At 39.6% G+C, this 25,401-nt stretch overlaps 1 protein-coding gene across 1 annotated transcript in view; it reads right to left on the bottom strand.

Annotated features, from left to right (window-relative positions):
• COL28A1 (collagen type XXVIII alpha 1 chain) overlaps positions 1–25,401 on the bottom strand; it is a 157,317-nt gene that overhangs the window by 112,710 nt on the left and 19,206 nt on the right. The window contains exons 8-11 of the mRNA XM_037046418.1: positions 19,827–19,853; positions 15,560–15,604; positions 12,694–12,738; positions 11,622–11,675 (exon numbers count right to left, since the gene is read on the bottom strand). Of these exons, the coding sequence (XP_036902313.1) occupies positions 11,622–11,675; positions 12,694–12,738; positions 15,560–15,604; positions 19,827–19,853 (171 nt within the window). The remainder of the gene's footprint in view (positions 1–11,621; positions 11,676–12,693; positions 12,739–15,559; positions 15,605–19,826; positions 19,854–25,401) is intronic.

The raw sequence follows: 25,401 nt of genomic DNA, 5'->3' as shown, positions 1-25,401 counted from the left end.
TCATCAGGCTTTCCTTGGGCACCAACCTGACACCAGTACCTGGTTACATAATTACAGATGTAAATCATATTGCACCTGCACTTCTCAGACACTTACAATCTGGCTGACAAATGAACATAAAACAAAATACCAGCATGTAAATTAGGCATAATAAAGACATTAACAGAGCATGTAAGGCTCTAAGGCAGAAATGTTTAATTCTACCTTAAGGAATTGGGACATTCTCATATAGCAGAGATCTTTCCTCTAAACAAAGAAGTAGGAATTCTATCTAATCTGGTAGGAAAGGAGAGGAACAAAAGTTCAGGAAAAGGAAAGCATATGAGACATAAAGTGATTTGAAATGTTCTGGATACAGTAAGCAGTTCTGTGAGCTCCGGTGGGCAGGAATGGGGATACAGTATGTCACTGTCTGGAGCAGTTTCATCCACTAAAAATACACAGCAAGCCACAAATGTAATCTTAAATTTTCTAGGAACCACACTAAGAGAGTAATAATACATCACTCCAATATATAATACTATATATATAATACTATATATTGGAGTAATAATACTATTGCAATATATCAAAAATATTACCCTTTCAACAAATAACCAATTAGAAATCTTCCTAATGATTTTATTTTTATTGTTTTTAATTCTATGGCTTTGAAACCCTACGTGTATTTAACATTTAGGGTGCATCTCAATTTGCACAAGACACATTTCAAGTGCTCAGGAGCCATATATGGCCATTGTATTGGCCGGTGCAAGTTTTGGAGTGACTAAAGATGCCAGAAACTCAGCTCAGAACCACGGAGAACACCAGCGTTTAAATCAAGTGGGAGTGGAAGAGCACAGAGATGTCCTTGGGAAGTTGGCAAAGGCAGCGGCCAAGAAAAAGAAGGGGGAGATAACAAAAACAGTATAAAGGAAGTCAGGAAAAAAATTTTTTAAAGCAACTCATAATTCCCAAAGACAAACTCATGATTTTCCACTTGCAGAGATGGTCATCTCACGGCATTCTCTCTCAGGAAAGGGCACCTGAGCCTTCTATGGGTCAAACCAGAACCTAGGAGTCACTCTTGACAGCTCTCACACCCTCATCCGCCATATGCAATGCATCACCAGTGCTGATCAATACACCTCCTAAATCTCTCTGAAGTCCATCTGCCGCCTTGATTCTCTACCATGTCTCTGCAGCCTACCCCAAATTAATGTCAGCTTCTCCTCAGACTACAGCAGCTTCCTAGTGCTCTACATGGATCCATTCTAGCACACTCCGATTCATTCCCCCATTGCTGCCACAGCGATCTTTTCTATTTTAATTTTAATCTGAGTAAAATCCTCCAAAGCCTTTCCCTTAGCTCTTAGGATGAAGACTGAGCTCCTTATAAGGCTGGTGCAAGTACAGCATGGTCCTGTGGCCTTTTCAGCCCTCTCTGTTATTCGTTACTTCTTCACACACCACCCTAGCAGCATGACCTTCGTTCAATTCCCTGTCGTGTACCCTTCTGCCACCAGATCTTTGCACGTACTATTTTTTAAACCCTCACCTGAGGATATGTTCATTGATTTTAGAGGAGAGAATCGGAGAGGGAGGGAGAGAAAAGGAAATATCTATGTGAGAGCAATATCAACCAGATGTCTCCCATACGTGTCCCAACTAGTGGTCAAACCCACAACCTAGATATGTGCCCTGACTGGGCATCAATCCCACAGCCTCTTAGTACCTGGGACAATGTTCTAACCAGCTGAGCCACTCGTACTATTTTATCTATCTGGGATGTTCTTGCTTCCCTATTTTCCTAGTCAATCCTGACTCATCCTTCGGATCTTATTTTAAGCCCCATGGCTTCAGGGAGGGCTTCTCTGATCAGATGAATCCCTACTTCAGAGGCACCGACAGCACCATTTCCCTCTTTTTCTGAGCATTATTATAATTGCAAGTTTGCGTTTAGTTAATATGGTTCCCCTTAGACTGTGGGGAGGATGCCATGTGATTTTGCTCAGTTTTGCAGGGTCTGTGCTCAGCTAATTGATATCGGGGAGGATGCCATGTGATTTTGCTCAGTTTTGCAGGGTCTGTGCTCAGCTAATTGATATCATCCACCCAACTATCCATGCAGCATTAACTGAGCAGCACCAGGGAGCAGGTGCTGTGCCGGCTGTGAACAAAACAGGACGCCTGTCCAGGCTGGGGGAGCTGGGAGTCTAGAAACGCTCCTCAGGAGTTCCCCCTGGTTTCTTCAGGGTTTCAGTCAAGAGCAACTGCATATCAATTACATAGTGATATCAAGTACCAATTATGTAGCTACTCTGGCAAACTTACCCAGATACAATTAGTTGGGTTGTTTTTTTTTCCAACTGAAGGAATAATGAAATTCTAATAGGTGACCTAAGCTTACACCATGTGGAAAATCCAGCCAGAGAAACCCAACACTCCTATTTCCTGGCTCTGGCTCTAACCAAAGCCAATGTCTTTCCTTCCCTAATATAATAAATAATGAAGGATTGTCTAAGACCCTTGGAAATTTTTGAGGACAGAACTTTATCATTTATTGAGTAGTAAAATTATGAATAATTTAATCAGGCCATGAGATTTTCTTGACACTAGAAAGAGGTTTTAGCAACTGCTTTTTGTTGTTTCCCACACGATGTGTACACCAGCTTAAATATTTTGTCTTGTGACAAGTATTCTCATAGTTTCCAAATGGAAGAAAAGGATGGGCGAGCGTTTTGCAAGGGCAAAATGGTTAAAGTGTGGCCGACATACATTGTCAGCTAAAACTCAGGGCAGTGATGACTGTATACATAGTCATGGGGAAAAGTCAAGAAAGGCCCCCCCATTTTTTGGAAAGAAGGTAAAAGAAGACAGGAAACTAATACTTATCAAACTCTTACTAAATCAAGCTCAATTTTTAGTCCCTAATTTCTCTTGTNCCATGAGATTTTCTTGACACTAGAAAGAGGTTTTAGCAACTGCTTTTTGTTGTTTCCCACACAATGTGTACACCAGTTTAAATATTTTGTCTTGTGACAAGTATTCTCATAGTTTCCAAATGGAAGAAAAGGATGGACGAGCATTTTGCAAGTGCAAAATGGTTAAAGTGTGGCCGACATACATTGTCAGCTAAAACTCAGGGCAGTGATGACTGTATGACTGTAGTCATGGGGAAAAGTCGAGAAAGGCCCCCCGTTTTTTGGAAAGAAGGTAAAAGAAGACAGGAAACTAATACTTATCAAACTCTTACTAAATCAAGCTCAATTTTTAGTCCCTAATTTCTCTTGTTTGAGAGGAAGTATTATGTAATAAGATATATTTTTAGAAAAATATATCCAGCTAGACCTATTCTACATTAATAAAAAGAGGGGTTGTTAAGGTACTTAACTGCTTAATAATTATTGCCAACATACATGGCACTTAACATGTAACAAGTGCTATTCTAAATGTTTCACATATATTACAGTAACTCATATAATCCTCAAAACGACTTCAAGAGGTAAGTACTATTATTAACCCATTACATGGATGAGAAAACAAAGCATGGGAAGGGAGTGACTGGCCCAGGTCACAGAGCTAATATAATAGCGGGCTGGGTTCGAACCCCAGCTGTCTGGTTTTAGAGATTGCGCTCTAGCCACTCTGCAAACTTCCCCTTGGGACTTTTCAGTTCTTTTCTTGAATTGTTTCAAAAATCATCTCATTAAAGACTAAAATCATGTCTTTGTTATAGAATGAAAAACAAAAAAGTTAGCTGGTTTTAATCTACCCACAGCTGAAGATCCATCACATGAAAACCAAGAATCTTGAAACACAACACAAGCCGGGAGGGAATACACTTTACACAAGCCAACTCACAGGCCATTTCCCCCAGCATCCGCGTTGTCGCTGAATCGGTGGGAACAGGGTAAAGGTAACATAGATTGCAACTGGCAATGCTGTGATCACACAATGTGATTTTACATATGTAAGCCCATTTCTGAGTTTGGAACTATGATCATGTTAAAATTTTCGATTACAGGCCTGTTTGAATACCTGCACCTGAAGAAGAGAAGACCACAGTTCATATACTGCACCTAGTTGTCCCTTCCAAAGAAGAAAAAACGTCAAAATAACAAAGAATTGGAGAATAATGTCATTAAAACTATACTACTGTACTAGATTTTAGTAACTCCTAACTCCTTTTCTTTAATGCTTTTAGGTTAAACCACATACAATTCACAACATTCAACCATGATTGACCTACAACAGTGGCAATCACATGGTTCACATTCACATTTGCAGTCTAACTGCAAAGTCATACTTCATCCCATGTAATAAGCTCTAAGGCATCGTGTGTTATTCCCTAAAAGGGGGGACCGGTCAGCACCCCTCAGGAGAGCTTTGAAAAATCACACTCTGGTGGCCACTGTTGGACTCTTCGGCACAGAATATTTGCTGGGACATATTCAGGGTGAACCCTCTCCATAAATCTGAGAACAAAACATTGATTTAGGAAAGAAGATGGGTTCATATGACAGTGTGATATGTTTCTTAAAAACTTACCTTGGAGACGGGGCAAGGGAAATGAAGAGAGTCATTGTTTAAAGGGTACAATGTTTATTTGGGGATGATGAGAAAGTTTTGAGTGTGCACAGTGTGATGGTTATGCAACACTGTGAATGTATTTAATACTACTGAATTGTACACTTACAAATGGTTAAAACAATCAATGTTATGTTAGGTATATTTTACCTTATCCATGGAATAAATTTCATTTGCCCTGCAGCAGTTTTGCTATGCAGCTTGAATTAATTAAGAACACTGATTTAACTATTTCTCTAAAAATTCTGACTTCTCTCCGAAGATATTGCAATAACTGATTCTGCTCCACAGTAGTGTCAGATTGACTGGACACATGGGTTAGAATGGGCGCCTTGGTGGGAAATATCGGCAGCATTTCGGTTCCTTGATCTGTCAAGTTTTCACCTTAGTGGTCTCTGCATACACGCCTACACATACATCCACACGGGGCATACACCATCTGCCGAGAACCACATGCATCAGAGATCCAGGGATGAACATCATCTACCTTGAAACCATTGGCTGACATCCTGCATGTCTGGCAGACATTTCACATTGTCACTTTCAGTTGTCTCATGCCAAGTGAGTTAATAAGCTAATTTAGAGTCCTGGTAGGCAGGTGTGTGTGTAGGTCAAAGCCCTTCCTGCAACAAGAATCACTGGATTACTAATGCCTCTTTCCCTTTAATTATAGGCTCAGGACAGAAATAGCATTTTGACTTTGACATCTCTGAAGGAAAAATATTCACATGGTTGGGCAGCGTGGTTCTGGTTCTTCATTAAACAGATATTTGTAATTAAAATTGTAAAGGATTCTTTCCATTGCAGTGCTATTCACTGAGCTACCACAACCTTGTTCAAAGTTGTTAGCCTGAACTAGAAGACCGATTATTGTTTTTGGACAGCTGGTAAAGCAGATGTGTTTCAGTATCCTGTACTTAAAATACTTTACATGAAGACCTGGCTGGCATAGCTCAGTGGATTGAGTGCGGGCCTGCCAACCAGAGTATCGCGGTTCAATTCCCAGTCAGGGCACATACCTGGGTTGCAGGCCAGTTCCCAGCAGGGGACTCACGAGAGGCAACAATGCATTGATACTTCTCTCCTTCTCTCCTTCCCTTCCCCTCTAAAGATAAATAAATAAAATCTTCGAAAATTTTTTAAAAAATACTTTACATGAAGCCAATAATATAGGCATTCAGTTAGGGGAGCTATAGGCTTAAAAAGAAAGTTTTCTGTATGACTAATTATTTTTGTACTAGGAATTGCTGATGTCATGTATGTTTCAACTGATTTACTTCCTATTAAGTTATAAGGAATTCTATTGCAAATCATGATTTTTTAAAGATTGAAAGTAACATCATAATGTCAGGAAATTATTTGGTTTTTGAGTTGCAATGGGAACTGAAATAAGGAGAAAGTTTAAAATTCTTCACAGTCGTTTATATTTTTTATATTTGTGGTATTGAACTACTTCCAAACCACAACTGAAGTATTAGTTAGGTTTAGTAACTTGACTACTAAAGCTATTAAGCTAGCTTTGAGTCAAATCAAGTACTTAAATAATTACCAAAACGGCAATGTATTTTTGAAACTATTGTACTAAATCTTCATCAGTGATTTTTCTGTTCTAATGAAAATATTGACATTATAAAAAACATGAGAATCTAAGTTGTATATATGAACTGTAAAAGGAAATAAAATTAAGCCCCAGGTCTTTATGCCACGCAGGAGAAAGTGGAAGTACAGATAACACATTAGATTATTCAATGCGCAAGAAGCTCTTGATGGTTGACGCCAACCACTGCCCTGTTTCTCTTCATTATCCAACTAACTGGGAAGAATGGCCCAAATTCCTGCCTGCTGCACCCTTCTCTCTGATTCCTTCCCTAACCCACTGTTACCTCCCCAATATTGAAACTGCTCTCTCCAAGGTTCCCAACGACCTCAGAATCGACGAACTGACTGACTCCCTAGGCTCCTGCCTGTCTGACCTGTGTCTTCAGTATGCTACTGACAGACAGCTCATTCCATTTAAAAGCTTTCCCTCATTCAGTCGTTGATTCAGTCAACAAATACTGACATTCAGCTACTTTAAATGTGTTTGAGGGTGCATGTAACTTTTTTTATCTCTCAGATATGATTGTGGTGCTCCTGACCCTTTATCACTGGATCTTCCCCTATAGTTTAAAACTGTGATGGACCTGCATATACATCTGTTCATTCTCCTGCCAACAGCTCACATCTGAAAGAAGTCTGGCAATGGGTAAAGGCATACACATGGGAGCTCAAAGAAAACTTGATCAGTACACTGTCCGCTACCCAAATGACCCGTGTATGCATTCCTAGTAGCTATGCTTAGGGCTGACCACTGGTGCTCTTTCTTTCTTTTTTATCCTCACCCAAGGACGTGCTCATTGATTTTAGAGAGGAGAGGAGGGAGAGAAACATCAGTGTGAGGAGAAACACCCATTGTGCCCTCTCCTATGTGCCCTGACTGGGAACCAAACCCGCAACCTAGGTATGTGCCCTGACCGGAATCGAGCCCGTGACCTTTCAGTTTATGGGATGACATTCCAACCAACTGCACCACACCAGCCAGGGCAGCCCTCTTTGTAAAAATAACCTTTTTTCATAGAGCATTTTGAAGGAAACAGGATGTTCTACAGGGATGTTTACTAGGCTTACAGTTTTAATTTTAGAATCTGTATATTTAGCTATTACTGAATTTCTCCAGCTACTTGAAAAATATCTACTGTGCTTAGGAACCTCAAAATATGGGATAAAAAATGGAGGCTGGACAGAGTTGGGTAAGGAGGAGAAGAGTGTCTAGGAATCACGGGGTGATGCAGCACTTTGCTGTGTTCTAAGTGCCTAACTTGCCCTCACTACTCCTCTTGAAATGTAAGCTTTGTCTTCTTATTAGTACTAGGTCCTTTGTTCATTTTCGATGGATGGTGGATGTTTGATTCACTGGAGATTTTTTTTTTTGCCCTGGCCACATTCAGTTGGATAAACTAGACCAGACTGATGACATTTCTCTATGGATTTTCTTAACATCTCGGCAGTTAAACTGAATATAAGGTGAGACCAAGTCTCATACATAAAAGGACTTTAAGACTTTCATACTTGAGTGTAGGGCAAGAAGAAAACACTTAGCATGGGGATGGGGACCCACAAGAAACCTATGAACATCTGAGAGTAAAACAGTGGAAGAGGTTAGAAGAAGGGAGGCAATTCATGCATTAACATAAATTAATATATACCATCACGGTACTTTTTAATGGTTTGGGGATTATCATGTGGTATTTTGCCTTGGGAAAATACATCAGGGCTATTTTTGAGTATCCTTTGGCCTTAGCACTGAAATCCTAGCACTGGGAGAATTCAGCATGTCATGACCTGTTTCCTGGTCAAGCCACAAGGAGCTGTCTCTCCTTCCAGGAGCACAAAGAGGGTCTCAGAAAGAGCAAATTTGCATGAGACTTGAAAGAAAAATATCCTTCAGCCATAACCGCAGAAAAACATCAAGAAATGGCAAAAATTACCTAACGTGGGCTTGTCCATCGAGCCTTCTGTGCTTATTTGTTCACAACTAATTTTGGTCATTTATTCGCTGTGATCTGGAAGGCTTGCCCATGGCGAGCCATTCTTTCCAGTTATTAGAGGGCCCACTCCATGGCCAGATGGGACTGCACCCTGGCAGCGCTTGGAAGTTGGCACTGGTTTTAGGCCCTCAGTTTTTACCAAGAGAGAGCACAGTGCTCTTTCCAGTCACACTTTCAGTTCCATCCTACAGGTAAGTCTTCCTGGGTCCTTACATGGTTATAATTTGAGTTATAATGTAGAAACGGACGGGACACCCTCCTTCGGAATGCCACTGCCCAGCCCTCCTGTGTGAGAGCCACTGAGGCGCCCTCGGAGCCAAGGCTTCCCTGTGAGCAACATCGATGTTTTGTTTCTAAGGAAACAGGGCATCCAGGGCAAAAGAGGAGCTACTTCACATGTGGGAAAGATTAAGGGCAGAAAGGATTTGAGGAAACAAGGCCAGAGTCACATTTTTCCTTCATTTGTCACATGCTGGGTTTTTTTTTCCCTTTTGTTCTTTGGCCACCTTCACTGCAAACCCTCTGATGAAGAAAATCCAATCACTAGAGCAACAGAATGGTATTGTAGTTCGTGAGAGCAACCATTCATACATTTAGAGACAGAGGCAGACCCCGTCCAGAGACTCTCGGGGAATATTCACAAATGTTACAAATCTAAAGGTTTCCATTAGAAGGTCTTACAAGAAATGAAAGTGTTCGAAGAGCACATTACTGGTTTCTGTTTCCTCATACGATCCCCTCCCTTCTTTTCCTGCATTTCCAGATAAATATCATAACCAAGCAGAAAGGTGCCTCTTAACAGATCCATGTTTCTGTTACAGTACATTAGAAGTAGAGACAGATGTAATTTGCATCCTGCCCAGGAGAAATGTATTTCCCTCAGGTTGACTATTGAGGAGACGGAGCAATTTTCCTAAGGAGATAAATGCAGTACGGTGGTTAAGGGCAGACTGGCTGGGTTTGAATCCTGGCTCTGTCCCTGACTCGTTGTGCTGACTTGGCCCCATTGCTTACGCTCCCTGTGTGGTCACCTGATCAGTACCTAATCTTGGCGTAAGAAAAGCGCGTGCCTCAAAAGGTAGTATTATGTTAAATGAGCATTTAGAACTGTAGCTGCAAATAATCAATAAATAAGTGTTATCTATCATTATAGGAGTTTTAAAATACATAATCCTCCCTGTGCCCATTAGAAAACAAAGAATTACTGGATTTTAGATACTGCTTTTATACAAATTGCAGTAGCAATTTCTTAAAAAAGCATTTTGTAATAAAATGGTAATGAATGAAAAAGAAATGTCACTATAAAACAATGTTATTTTTAGATTGAGGAAAAAATAGTTTATTTGGTCTTTAAGATTTAGAAGTACCTTCTGAGATGTGAAATGAAAGTATTCCCTGAAAGCTGACATTGAATACAATATATTCCTACATGTATAAAATTTAAAAAATAATGTTCAATATGACATGCATCTCTGATCCAAAGACAAGTAGAAATTAGTAATAGTCTCAAATTAAGAGACTCAAGAGATAACTACATTTGTGACTTTAAACCAGAAATATAACTAGAGGGAAAAAGAGAAGCTCGTTCTCACCTCACTTCCTCCCCACAACCTTGAACATGCTCTAGAAGTCCACCGTGACCTTTTTGTCTTTTCAATTGGCAATGAACATTGTATGTTCACCTGGCAATGATTAGCATCAAAACAGTAATTTTATGTTACATATCTTTTACCACAATTTTTTAAAAAATCTGAGAGTCCCTTCTATAAGTAATGAAGTCCTCAAATGCTTTTCACACAGCTCTTTTTATGATGTCACTGTGAAAGTCAAGCATGCAGTGTGATTATATCAGAAAATTACAAGCTCCCTCAAACACTTCACTCTTTGTTATTTATTCTTTCTAAGAATTACTGCATGCCTGGATGAAAGATAAATTTCATCAAAATAAATGCAGTTAAAAAGAAAAGCCATCGTAGGAATTGTGTGAGACAGAAAGAGGAATGATCAAAGGATGGCACCCCTTCGTGGGCGGCCACCATCCGTGTCCCAAGGCCACGCGTCCTGTGCCCAGCCCAGCACTTGCACAGATGCCCCCCAGAGCTGACGGGCCTGGCTCTGCCTCTGCCTCGGGCAAGCCATTGGATCTCCAGACTTTCTTATTCTCAAAAATGAAAACTTTGGGCCAAAGTGATCACCCATATCCCTTGCGCCTCAAAAATTCCATAATTCTCTTACTGTCACAAACTCCAACCCTGAGCCCTGATGTTAAGCCTCTCTTTCACAACCAAATGAAAATCATCATCTTTGGTAAACAAAAAATCCTACAAATAAGCATGAACTGTCAAAATATTTTTTTCCTCGCTCCAGGATTTTACCTACAGCCAAAGCAATTTTATAAAATCCTTACACTTGGATTCATTCAAAAGAGCCATTTCTTTTCCCCAGAGAGAAATGTAGGCAAGGACTGGGGAAGACACCTTCCCCAGACAAAGCTGAGGCACACTCCTGTGGGGAAGCCCGTTCTATTTAAATTCCAATTAAAAGTGGCCTGGGGAATCACACACTGTCATTATGTCATTAAAAATACTATTCTTGTCACCCCTTTACTCTCACCCAAGTAGCCCGACTACTCCCCACAACTTAAATTTATTAGCACTTTAAAAATATTGGCATTATCTAGGGTCCGCTGGGGACAGCACTTTCCGCAGTTACCACCGCCATAAATTTCACAGATCTTCAGTCACTAACGCAACTCCATGTACTGGGTATTTACCACATCTGTGACATTTACCAAGCATTGAGAAGAATTAAAAAGGAACTAGAAGGCTTGATTTCAGCAAATTAGTGGGACACTCCCATTGGAAAACAGAGCTTTATAAAGGCTTTTTTACAGACCCCTCTCATTGCATCTTTCGGTTCTGCTTGGCTCTCATTCAGCCCTCCCTATCTGTCTCGCCTGCGTATCTGGGCAATGAAAATACAAGCAAGGAGCTGATGACTGAGGTTATGCCCCTGTTAAAAAAAGGGAAACAGCTTGATTTCTTTTATTATAAGAGTTATAAATTCTCTTCCCTTATGAACTGTAGGTCAAGTTGGCATTCCATGTAGGAAATAAGGTCATTTGAATTGAGTTACTTGTTACTACTAAGCACTTTCTAGTGAGCTATATTACACAATGGCTAAAGGGCACAAGGCAAATAGGATGCACTGCAAAGATTCTGGTGATGGCTTATTTGTAATAATGCCCCCTTTGAATAATATAATAGTCAATGAAAAAGCTATGCCAGTGACTTCCTCCAGGTACTTGAATCACCTTGCATCTGTGTACACACCTGCAGGTTATTTTGTATTGCCAAACATACTTCCTGAAAGAGTCCATTGACTTCTGCCTCACAAAAACATGCATTGCCATGGCTCACAAGGGGAAAGGCACTCTGCCCATCTTTAACCCAAGAGTAGGATTACCTTGTTGCCTTGAAATCCCTTCGGGCCTGGGTCCCCTGGAGGTCCACTAATGCCCTGCTCCAAGATGAAAACCAAGAATTAGTTCTGGGGGCAAGGCCCAGCATGAATGAATCATTCATTAGGGTCCCTGGAGATCCCAGAGTTAGAATTCAGATCATAACTCAGTTAAATTATGATTACATGGGATTGAGAAATGGAACGAGATAAAATTCCTTGTGCCAAATATGCAGCTTCTAAAATAGTACTTAAGCTGAGATCAAACATTATTAATGAGATGCTTGTTTTCTAAACCTGTGTTTCCAACCTTATTTCTGTGCTGGACCCTTTTTTTTCTGAAAGATTTCAAATAAACAACTTTAAAAAAATCTAAGGCGTCTATAACTGAAAATTAGAGCTTCCAATGACCTTGTGATGGCCAGAGTGACTGTCCTACCTTGACACAATTCCAGGCCACAGTGAAGGAGTCGATTTTTAATGAAATGCTACCTAGGAAATCTTGGGCAAAAGTACTGTTTTCAGGAGACTTTTTGAAATGCTGAAATCAACTCTTTACACACTCTCCCCCGCATTATAACTATAGAAGAGGCAAATTCATAGACTACACAAATATCATCCTAATTATTATTTTTAAGATATGTCTAACTTGAATAAATGCCTTAAAGAAGCATTCCATGTTATTAAGCATCACAAATACTTGATTTAGATAAAATGCATAACTCAGCTACATTTTAGTAGCACTGCAAAAACAGTCACATTCTACTTATAATTACTTGGACTTTATCTGTCTTTCTAGACTCTAATTCATAAACCTTTACCTTCAACTACTCACTAAGTGGACTCACCTGCTGGTACCTATCTTGAGAGAGCCTGAATTGATTATTAAAACATTAGGGTAGTGGTTTCCAAACTTGGATGTACATTGGGGTCACTTGGGGATCTTTAAAAATAGTAATGCCTAGCTTCAATCCCCAGACATTCTGATTGAATTGGTAGAGGGTGTAGTGGGCAAATGGACTTTAAAAGCTCCCTGGTGATTCTAGTCCAGACTTTGATTTGGTTTTAGCTTCTTTACCTGGAGTCCTCTGGGTCCTTTTGGTCCATATGACCCTGGGGATCCCTGTGGAATAAAATTAATGGTAAGTCACTCAAAATAGCCACCTTCAAAGTGCAATGATTTTAGGTAGAAGAAAAGGGAATATGTTTTCAGTAATGGCCAGTCTTCTTTGATTACCCAAACATCAAAGCTCACTTATTCATTGTTAATGAAATGATCCTAATTAACAAGTCAAAGGGGGAGGTCAAACTTCCCTGTAGAAAACAAACTCTATGAAAACATAGTTTTATATATAAGTTCTTGGTCTATATATTGACATTTTGATCAAAATGAAAGATTTCTTAAGATTCCTTCGAAATCAGTAGACTTGGTGAAATACTGTTTTCTTCCAACCAGGTGATGTCAGTTGAATTAATCTAGCGAGTTTCTCCGATGTCTGAACCACTCTTTGCCTACCTTCAAAACATGGAACTCAGTAACACACTGATCATACTAAATACCCTTCTAATAAAAATGTTTTAGTATGTTTCATAACTAGGAAACCCTTTGAAGTTTATTTTATTAGAAGATAATATAGTCTAGTTTCTCTTTTCGCAGATTTTCACTCCCCACCCCCCACCGCTTTAGTTGTATGTGTTCCTACACACTGCTTTAGTGTATTTTCACCTTTATTCTTATTCCCAATCAATTTTCCTTCAAGTAATTTGATCAAAGTATGTGCCCTCCTTACTTGGCTTTCTGTTGTGTCAAAAATATTTTTCTTTGTCATTAATAACTCAGTTTACTCTTAGTAAACTGAACAATATTCAAGAATGTGAATCCATCATGATTGACTTACTCATTTCACTAGTTTGGACATTTAAATTGTTGTTGATGATTACTATTTAAATAATGTTATAAGGAACAACTTTGTGCATACATCTTTGTCCAATTTCTGATTCATTGCTGAGGGTAATTTCCTAGAAGAGGATATGCCCAATGGATGCAGAGAAAGGCAATAAACACATTTAAGATTCTCTATCACTCTCCTTGTCTCTCACACCTTTTATGGAAAGAGATCAGAAACTTTTCTCCATAAAATTTGTTCAGATTTCCATTCTCACTACCCAGGCAGAGAGCGCACATCTTCATCCTATAGAATCCCCATCAACACTGAGTACTATATGTTATAGATTATGTCAGTGTTTGCTCATTTGATTGGTGAAATAATATATTAGTGTTTTAATTTCACTTATTTGACTGCTAATATATTGGATGTTTTTCATTTAGTAGCCATTTATATTTTCTTTTTGGGGTTTTCTGATTCTTTGTATGTTTTACTTATGAATTCTCTTCATGTCAAGGACTCTTTATCCGTTGACTCTGGACATGCATTTTTCAAATTTTTACTTCTCTAACATTGGAACACATACTAAAGTCAATTGCATCTTTATAATTAACAGTATTTTTTCTTTCTTTTTGGCACAGAATATAATAGGGCATTTAACAATCCTTGGCATCTTAGTGCAATATGACATTAACTCCTTGCCAGCCATTTTTATTTCAAATAGTTTTCCTGGTTATTATCTGATTTTCATTTTTCTTCTGTTCTGTATGTGTCCCTCCTGCATTTTTTAGTCCAAGTTCATCTCGCATTCTCAGTAATCTTCCAGGAAGAATGCATTCATTATCATACTATCCATTCTGCCCAGAGATAATTACCAAGCCTACATTTTCAGACCCACCTGACCTTTCACTCTGAAGCAGTTTAAAAAGCTTCCAGAAAACCTCAGGCTATTTAAGTGTTTCGTTACAAGGGCCACTGTCATTATCTTACCCTTTTCTTTTCACCTTCTGCCTCACCTCCTCTCCTTGACTCTCTGCCATAATTAAAATATAGATATTGAAAGAGTTTGGTGTCTTACTGGCATGATTGTAATAGTTTTTAACTGTAACAAAAACTACTTTTACTCTGTGCTTTTTTTGACCCTTTATTATTATATTTCAAATACACTCTATATTTCTGGTCCATAAAGGAACTCCTTAACATGTTTAATATTGTCTCCAGTTTAAATACTTTATATTCATATTTATTTTTTAATGAAAAGTAAATACATACTCAATTGTCTGTAGCTTGCTAGATTTTCAAAATTCCAAACCCCTATCTGAGCCTGGTTCTGTCACATTATGTATAACCATCTCATTAACGTATTTCATCCAGTCCTTCCGTCCACCTGGGAAGCACTTGGTCTCTGTGTTTACAGCTGGAAACAATTCTACTTTTTTGCAATGAAGCTTGAATTGACTTTTTGCTGGTTGAACTGTTCTTTTCACCATGACGTGTAGTAGGCCCCGCCTCAAAGGTTAGTGCACCACGAAGCAAAGTCTTAATGGAACACAAGAAAGGCATTTGGGGACACTATCACTTAAAGTTAGGTGATGGCTTTGTCTTCTGCTTCATGTTTTACCAATGAGACAATTGAGCCAATGACTCTCTAACTTCCGTAGTAAGATCAACACAGTGCATCCCAGGAACTTCCTATTTTTAAATTCTTTGGAGTTTTTTTTTTAGTAAGTAGAGTTGGTATACAAGCTTATATCGGTTATATTAGTTTCAGGTGTACAATATAGTGATTCAACATTTTTATAACTTATAATGTGATCACACCACTAATTCTAGTCATCATCTGTCACTGTTTCAACTTATCACGATATTGTTGACTGTATTCCCCTTCCCCTTTTCACTCATCCTCCGCCCCCGCCCTTCTGGTAACTATTTCCTTGATCTCTATTAAAACAAAACAAAGAAACAAACAAAAACAGGAATAGAAACAGGAATTTCATCTTAAGGAAACTCAGCCCCAAAGGATCAGAGATGTTAGCATTTTAAAAACGTGTTCCTTACTTTGTCACCTTTTATTCCTGGTCTACCACATTCTCCGCGTACACCCTAAAATAAATGAATAAAATAAATCAGAGGACATTTGCAGTCATTCAGGGTTAGCATTTTTTTTTAAAGATTCCCAGCAGAATCTTAAGATGTAAGCACTGTGGTGGATTATACTCAGAGTTATCCTCAATTTTGTGGGCTCTTTGGGCATTGAAGTCTGAAAGACTGTATCCGTAAGTCATTTTTAACCTGACAGAATCAAATCAGTGATACCACCTAATGAGATTGAGCATTTTCAAGAGACGGATGAAATTAAAAGAAACTAAGGTTTACTGACCATCTACTATATATTATACACCCTTTGCATGCATGATTTCATTGAATCCACAGTACAGCCCAATGAGAACAGTTTTACAATTCTTATTCTATAGATGAGAAAACTTAAACTGAATGAGTCAATGTCTCCCCATCACAGCTAGTAAGTATCAAAGTCTGAACCCAGGTCTACCTAGACTCAGAGTCCCTATTATTTCCACCACACCATGCGCCAGCCCCAGTACCAACTTTCAGCAAGGAGTAGATAGATTTTGCCTCCAGAGTGTGAGGAAAAAGTTCTGAGATGCTGTCCTGACTTGGCAGGGAAAGAAGGCAAGATGAACTAGCAAGGCCTGCCGTGAGGGAGAGGAGGGCATGGTGGCCAGCGTGCCCTGTGTGTTCCATCCTCATTCGCCACCGTGCTGCCTTTCCTGGAATATTAATGAAAAAAACTAACATATATGTTATGTTTCATGATTTATCATTAATGTTATTTTATGGAAATTATCTCAGTTAATCTGTCATCAACTGTCTGAGGTAGATATTATTAGCCTAGGTTTTTTTTTATTTATCTTTAGAGGGGAAGGGAAGGAGAGAGGGAGAGAAATATCAATGTATGGTTGCCTCTTGTGTATCCCTTGCTGGGAACTGACCTGAAACCCAGGCATGTGGCCTGACTGGGAATCGAACCACGATCCTTTGGTTCACAGGCCCAATTCACACTCAATCCACTGAGCTACACCAGCCAGGGCTAGCCTAGTTTTACAGTCTGAAATTTTGTGATTCAAAAAGATTAAGTAACTTGCTCAGGAATTCTAACACTTCTAAAAATTGAACTAAAATGTTACAGAGTCACTGAGAATAACAAGTAAAGTTTGAATTGCAGAGTGCTTTCATATATATATATATATATATATATATATATATATATATATGCATTTTTAGTGTCAAAGCAATTCATATTTCTAAGGTAAGCCAACTCAGCCAGAGAGGTAAATGGTTCACTTCAACGTACATGCTAGCCAGTGACTCCTAGGCCAGCACCCTCACTGCAGGTTTCTGCTGCTGCTGCTGTATTTCCTATGCACTGCTATGAGGTGTGCTACTTGAAATGCCACTACACATAAGGGGACATAAGGGATTGCACTAACATGCACTTCAGTGCCCTGCTTCCTTCATCAAGGAAGTCTTGCTATGGAAAACAAAGGGCAGCTGAGCTAAACAGTATACTTAATAGTCTAATGGATTTATATTCTGGTACAAGCTTTATCTTATCACAAAAAAAGCAACAAACGGTTCACACACTGACAGCCAGCCTGCAGACCACATCTTGTATACCACTGCTCCAAAAGAAGGGAAATCATAATTGTAACCATGAGCTATGGGTGCAAAGTATGTGCCAAGGCCTTGGCATTATTGCTGATCCCCACTCCAGCCTTGCAAGGTAGATACATCTTCATTCACAGATTAGGAAAATGTGGCTCAGAGAGATTAAGTAATTTACCCATGACCCGAAGCTGAGTCTTGTAGACGCTCAGGCCCATGTTCTTCGTTAGCCACCCAAAGCTGAACAAAGCAAGCTGCCATGGTCTGCGAGTTACTCCCCACTGACTTGACATTTCTGCCTTGGGTGCTGCCAGGGCATTGCTGGCATGGGAGCAGAAAGAGGGAGGTCCAATGCTTCCATCCGGCTATGCCTCTGTTCAAAAGGCATCTATTCTCTCCCCACATCACGTGAGTCAAACTGACCCAGGAAAAACGGAGCTTTCCCTTAGAACAAGTTGCATATTTATTTTGGAATGCAAATGGAAAATCACTCCTGAAGAATGGACTAGAAAGCAATGAATGTGATAATGTTGGATGGGAACAAAATGAGTCAACCACCAAAATACAAAACAGAAAAGTACCATAAATACACTCAAAATTATTTGGGGCAGAATTCACATTCTGTTAGCCCAAGCAGATGTGTTAGCTATGGGGTCCTGAGGAACAGCATTTGTTTGGGGTGGGGGCAGGTTCCCATCAGTGAAAATATTGTACTCAAGTTATTTGCCTCTGCAAAGGTGGTTTCTTTTTGGTGGGCTCATTAATCACTGCGGAATCACCACAGTGACAGTTCTAGGGAGCAAGGGCTTCAGAAAGCTATGAACAGATGAGCTCTGTTCGCAGCCTCTGACTCCCGATGCTGCTGCTCCTGGTGAAATCCTGGCTTGGACGTCAGGGCCAGGGTCACTTTCTCTCACAGCGTGTCTTTTCCAAGTGAGATCTCCTCCAGGGAGTCTGTAATTCCCCAGAGGTTTCAATGAATGTTTTCATGTATATGTGAAATACACATATCTTCCTGGGGTTGATGATTAGTTCATTGTAAAAATCAAGATGGGGGGGAGGTTATTCACAATTCTTCTCAAACATGATATATATATATATATATTTGTCACATATATGTATATGACACATTTGCAATCATGGAACTTTTTCAACTTTCCCATATTAGCACCTATGCCTGGTCTCTTCCTAATAGCATCCGACATTTACAGGCCAGCAAAGAGTTTAGAATACACTGTCCATTCATTGTCCTGTTTGATTCTCTGAGAAGTAGGGAGGCATATGTTAATCCAGTTCTATATAGAGGATGAAATAGACACTCCAAGAGGTTGAGGAGCCCAGATTCTTATGGCTAAGGACAGAATCGTGGCATTTCTTACACCCTTCCTCTTGGTTAGGGATATGTTTATTTTTCGCGTGGAGGTTCACCCCGAATATTTGCAGGGCCTAAGGATGAGGTCAAGCAGAAGGCAACATACCATGTATCTAAATAGTGGAAAGTTAAAAATCAAGCTAATAAAGTAGTCCCATTCTAGCTACCTTTCTTGACAAATACACCTTAAAAAAAAGAAATTTAAAAACTAAGGAAGTGGAGGCTCCTCAGAGGTCCATGCAGGTGCACAGCCCACTTCACTTCCCACCTCCAGCTTCTACCACAGTGAAAGATGCTGCATATGAGCAGAGAAGGTGCCCACACAGCGTGACAAAGCTGCCTCCAGGACCCCTCCTTCCCTAGCAAACAGCTTCCATTTGGTTCCCCGGCCTGGGAGGAAAGTAGACATGGGAAAAAGGTTTATGCATGCCTCCAGTGCAGGCTCAGATTATTTTGCAGGGACATTTGGGGTCTTGGTTACCCAAAGCATGATCTAGACCAAGGGGGCACAGGCCTCTTGCCCTGCAAATCCTGGCTTGGGGGTGGAGGGTAGAGGAGACCCAGAGCAGGACCCTCTAGGGTGAGGCCTCTTGCCCAGGTCTGAGGGATGTACCATCTATAGGACAGAATGGAGGCAGGGAGGCAGGTTTCAGGGAGAAAAATCTGATCATAGAACAGTGGTGGGCTTATTAATGAACCATCGAGCACTCTCAGCGGTTCCTGAGTCCCAGGCCAACTTGTTTATTTCTTTCAAATCAGGCTGTTAACGTCATCTGAATTAGTTGGATCAGTTTCCTAATTTGTAACTTGCAAATAATCTACAAACCTACTCCTTTTATTTGTTTGTCAAATTGCCCCCTACAATCTCTACCCAGACGCTTAACTGAATGACGTCAGTGGTTCTACACTGCCTGACCAGGATAAATCCTCTTTCCACATAAGAGGGTTGGGAAGTTAAGCACCAGAGGAACAAGCTCATTGAAGTGTTTCTGCATCCGTTTGTACACTGAAACTTTTCAGTCTGGATACCCGTTTGCAGAGCTCAGAGAGAGTGAGCACCAATCTCAGTAACCTCAGGGCTTGTTCCACGCCTTGTAGTACACAACCATATCTTAAGTTATGTTATTATTTGTGTCAACAGAGTTTATATTTATATTTATGAATTAGGGAATCCAGACTTACAAAAATAACTCTTATTCAGTACATAAATACAGCAATGTTTCTGTTTTTCTTTCTGGAATTCTGGTCTATTGGTTGTTACAAACTTACCTTCTCACCCTTGTACCCAGGAATTCCCTAATTAAAAAAAGAAAAGAAAAAATAAAATGTGACATTAGGAGGCATAGTTGGAGGAAGTAGTTGATGTTTTTCATTTGTGACACTATAAAACACATCAGTACAGTCTTGGAAAATAAGACCATGTATATGTAGGCTATTGCCCTTTGCACTGAGGGACTGTACATTTACTAGGGAGAAGAAAAGACCCTATTTTTCCTTTTGTTATATTCTATTCTGAGTACCAGGCATTTTTTCAAACCCAATTTCTTACCCTTTGGCCTGAACCAGAAGGAGACACCATACACTGAATGTCACTGTAGAATTGAAGACCTGTAATTGCCCTTTCAAAATTGTTGTATTGACTTTTAAACTATGAACTATCACGGCTAAGAATGCTTCACAGAGACTGGTAGTGAAAATGGCTTTGGGGTAATGTCCTTTAAAATGTCCATAAATATTTATATTCTTTATGGTCCTCCTTTCAAACTCAGTCTAGAATGTAAACATCAAGGAAATGAATGGTTCCTTTCTCAATCTTAATGAGGCAGTGACCTTTAAGTTGCTATATTTTATCTCCTGCTAAATAAGGGCCCAGAGTGTCTGTTCCTTTTCTGTGTCACTCCTGGGAACCCTGGGCAGTCCTCTCCATTGTGTTGCTGCACATAAGCCCTTTAAGGGACACGGTACTGAGTATTGAAGAGACTGGGAAGTTACCAACTTTAAGGAATAGCAAGTCCTTTTCAAAGAGGATTTCATGTCTTCTTCATACAACTGTGGTTTTCAAGGATGAAAACAGAATTGTAAGACATATTTTAAGTGGGCTGGAGAAACTAGCGGAATAGACAAGTCATACTTGCAGTTACATGTAAGTCTGTCCACAAAATTTTGTTCTCTGTGTGACTGTTTGTTTTTTTTTTAGATAATAAAAAAGAAAACTTCAGGGAGGGAATTCCATACTATTTCCATAGTGGCTGCACCAATCTGCATTCCCCCCAACAGTGCAAAAGAGTTCCCCTTTCTCCGCATCCTCACCAGCACTTTTCTGTTGATTTATTGATGGTTGCCATTCTGACAGGTGTGAAATGGTATCTCATTGTGGTTTTAATTTGCATCTCTCTGATGATTAATGATGTTGAGCATCTTTTCATCTGTCTATTGGCCATCTGTATGTCCTCTTTGAAGAAGTGTCTGTTCAAGTCTTTTGCCCATTTTTTAACTTGGCCATTTGTTTTTTGGTGTTGAGTTTTGTAAGTACTTTATGAATTTTGGATATTAATCTCTTATCATATATATTGGTCATATATATTGGAGAATATTTTCTCCAATTCTGTGGGTTGTCTTTTTATTTTGCTGATGGTTTCCTTTGCCGTGAAAAAATTGTTTTAATTTGACATACTCCCATTTGTTTATCTTTTTCTTTTGTTTCCCTTGCCTGGGGAGATATGTCTGATAAAAAATTGCTACAAACTGTGTCCAAGATTTTGCTGCCTATGTTTTCTTCTAGGATTTTTATAGTGTCAGGCCTAAGCCTTCAATTCATTTTGAATTTGTATTCTTGTGTGTGGTGTAAGAAGTTGGTCTAGTTTTTCTGCACATATCTGTCCAACTTTCCCAACACCATTTATTGAATGAGCTATCTTTAGCCCATTCCTCTGTCAAATATTAATTGACTATAACACTGTCAGTTTATTTCTGGACACTCTATTCTGTTCCATTGATTATGTGTCTTTTTTATGCCAGCACCATGCTGTTTTGATTATTATAGCCTTATGGTATAGTTTGATATTAGGGATTATGATCCTCCGACTTTGTTCTTTCTCAGAATCATTGTTGCTATGTGGTGCCTTTTGTGGTTCCATACAAATTTTTGGAATATTTGTTCTAGTTCTGTGAAATACATCAATAGAATCTTGATAGGCATTGCACTGAATCTATAGATGGCTTTGGGTACTATGGACATTTTTATGATGTTAATTCTTCCCATCCATGAACATGGTATTTGCTTCCACTTATTTGTATCTTTTTCAGTTTCTTTCTTTAGTGTTTTATAATTTCCTGAGAAGAGGTCTTTCACGTCGTTGGTTAGGTTTATTTCTAGGTATTTCATTCCTTTTGAAGCAATTGTGAATGGGATTGTTTTCTTAATTTTCATTTCTGTTAGTTTGTTATTGGCATATAAAATGCCACTGATTTTGGGATATTAATTTCTGTATTCTACTACAATTTGCTGAATTCATTTATCAGTTCTAGTACTTTCTTGGTGGAAACTTTGGGGTTCTCTATATACAGCATCATGTAATTTGTGAAGTTTTATTGTCTTCCTTTCTTTTACTGTTACTTCCTTTCCAACTTGGATACCTTTATTTCTTCCTGTCTGATTGCTGTGGCTAGGATTTTCAACACTATGTTGAATAAGAGAGGTGAAAGCAAACATCCCTGTCTTGTTCCTGATCTTAAAGGGAACACTTGTAGCTTTTGTTGAGTATGATGCTGGCAGTGGGTTTGTCATAGATAACCTTTATTATGTTTAGGTATGGTCCTTCTATTCCCACTTGGCTGAGAGTTTTTATCATAAATGGGTGCTGGATTTTATAAAATGGTTTTTCTGCATCCATTGATATGATCGTGTGGTTTTTATCCTTCATTTTGTTTATGTGGTAAATCACACTTATTGATTTATGAATGTTGTATCAATCTTGCATTATCAGAATAAATCCCACTTGATCATGGCATGTGATGTTTTTGATGCATTGCTGTATTTGGTTTGCTAATATTTTGTTAAGGATTTCAGTGTCTTTGTTCATCAGGGATATTGACCTATAATTTTCTTTCTTTGTGGTGTCTTTATCTGGCTTTGGAATTATTATCCTTCTGGCTTTGTAAAATGAGCTTGAGAATCTTCCCTCCTCTTGAATGTTTTAAAATAGATTGAGAAGAGGTGTTAGTTCTTCTGGGAATGTTTGTTAAAATTTGCCTGCGAAGGCATCCAGTCCAGGACTTTGGTTTTGGGGGAGTTTTTAAAATTATGTTGGGTGCATAAATGTTTTACTAGGGTTAAATCCTCTTGTTGGATTGTTTTCTTTATCATTATGTAATGTCCTTGTTTGTCTCTTACTATAGCCTTGGTTTTAAAGTCTATTTTGACAGATATAAGTGCTGCTAATCCAGCTTTTTTCCCCTTTGCATTTGCATGAAATATCTTTTTCTATCCCTTTACTTTTAGTCTGTGTGTATGTTTCAATCTGAGATGGGTCTCTTGGAGGCAGAATACATATGAGTCTTGTTTTCTTATCCTTTCACCTACCTTATGTCTTTTGGTTGGAACATTTAAGCCATTTACGTTTAAGGTGATTATTGATAGGTAAGTATATATTGCCATTTTATTGTTAGACTGTTTTCCTCTGGGTTTTTTCTTTCTTTCTCTTTTTCTTGTTTTTAAAGCAATCCCTTTAATACTTGTTGCAGTACTGTTTTGGTGTTAAACTCCTGCCCTGGCTGGTGTAGTTCAGTGGATTGAGCACAGGCCTGCGAACCACACAATTGCGGTTCAATTCCCAGTCAGGGCACATGCCTGGGTTGCAGGCCAGTTCCCAGCAGGGGACGCACCAGAGGCAACCATACATTGATATTTCTCTCCCTCTCTCCTTCCTTCCCCCTCTAAAGATAAATAAAAATCTTTAAAAAAAAACTCCTTTACCTTTTTCTTGTCTGGGAAGCTCCTTATCTCTCCCTCAACTTTAAATGATAGCCTTGCTGTGTAAAGTAGCCTTGGTTTAGGTCCTTGCTTTTTATCACTTTGAAAATTTCACACCACTCCCTTCTGGCCTGAAATGTTTCTGTTGAGAAATCAGATGACAGTCTAATTGGTGCTCCATTGTAGATTATTATCTGCTTTTTTCTTGTGGCTTTAAGGATTCTCTCTGTATCTTTAAGCCTTGCCATTTAAATCATGATGTGTCTCAGTGTAGGCCTCTTTGTGTCCAACTTGTTTGGGATTCTCTGAGCTTTCTGGATCTGTGTGTCTTTTTCCTCCACCAAATTAGGAAAATTTTTGGTCATTATTTCTTCGAATAGGTTCTTGAGTCCTTGTTTGTCCTCTTCTCCTTCCAGTATTCCCATGATGCAGATGTTCCCACGATGCAGATGTTGTTATGCTTCATGTTGTCCAAAATGTTTCTTCAGTTCTCTTCATTTAAAGACAATTTTCTTTGGTGTTCTGCCTGGGTGTTTTTTTCTACCTTGTCTTTCAAATCCCTGAATTGATCCTCTACTTTATTTAACCTACTGTGTATTCCTTCCAGTGTATTTTTTATTTCAGATATTGCATTCTTTATTTCTGGCTGGTCCTTTTTTATGGTTTCTATGTCTTTTTCATGCTGTTGGATATCTGTATAATCATTACTCTAAATTCCCTATCTAATAAATTGCTTGCCTCCATTTCATCTAGTTCTTCTAGAGAATTCTCTTGTTCTTTAATTTGGAGTCTGTTTCTGGTCTTTCCATTTTGGCTGCTTCTTTGTATTTGATTCTATGTATTAGGTAGATCTACAAAGACTGCGGTGTAGACCTTTGTCAAACACTGCTTGTTACGGAACCCGGTCAACCTGTCTGGAGCTACCAAGTCATCCACAGCATGTGGCTGCCTGTGTTGGGCCTGTTTGTGTGCAGAAGAACCAGGCTGTGCACCCAGGACCATTTTTATCAGCACCTGACTCAGGAGAGGGTAAGCTGAAGTCTCAGAGCTCCCAGAGATCTGCCTTAGTTTGTTAAACTAATCAATGATATAGCCTTGAGCCGTACTCAGCAGCCCAACTTAAGCTCTACAGTGTGGGGCAGAGTGATTCCTGTGGGCAGGGCTACTGCTTCCCCTCAGGCTGACGCCACTTGGAGGTGAGTGCTCTGCCTGAGAAACAGACTCTGCAGTATGAGGAATGATTCAGCACAGGGATCCTGGCAGCTGTTTCTTCAGTTCTCTCCCCAGAGCCACCAGGCCCAGACTCTCCTCATGTGTCTCTAGTTCAATCTTCCCTCCCTCTGCCAGAGCCCAGCGAAAGTGGCTGCCAACAGAATTTTGTGTGTTGCCCCTTTAAGAGGCTCTCTGCATCTCCAGCCATCTCTCCCTTGTAGACAGAAACCCCAATGTTTTACACAGCTGGAGGTTATTTGGGTTCCTTTACAAGCCCTGGTAATGTAGACTGGGGAGCCCAGTTTGGGCTTTAGACCCCACACTTCTCAGGGGGAGCCTCCTGGCCACTGAACTATCCCTCTGGCACTTCAGCTGTCTCCTGTGGAAGCCCAGACGGCCTTTTTGTGCCTCCTCCATCCTCCCTGCCAGTCTCATTGTGGAGAAGTAGCTTCTTCTGTCTGTCCTGGCTATAAGGCTTCTCTCCAGCTGGTTTTCAGTTAGTTATTCGGGAGGATTTCTCTACAATTTAGTCGTAATTCCAGATTGGCCCTGAGAGGAGGTTAATACAGCTTCCACTTACTCCTCTGCTCCCATCATTGCTTTATGTTAAAAGAGTTACATTGTATTTAGGAAGAAGCCAATACTGTTTATGAAAATAAA

Source organism: Sturnira hondurensis, unplaced genomic scaffold (assembly GCF_014824575.4).
Source record: "Sturnira hondurensis isolate 20B ecotype Veracruz unplaced genomic scaffold, ASM1482457v3 Scaffold0005252, whole genome shotgun sequence".
NCBI classification, from domain to species: domain Eukaryota; kingdom Metazoa; phylum Chordata; class Mammalia; order Chiroptera; family Phyllostomidae; genus Sturnira; species Sturnira hondurensis.
This window is presented reverse-complemented; position numbering and strand designations above follow the sequence as displayed.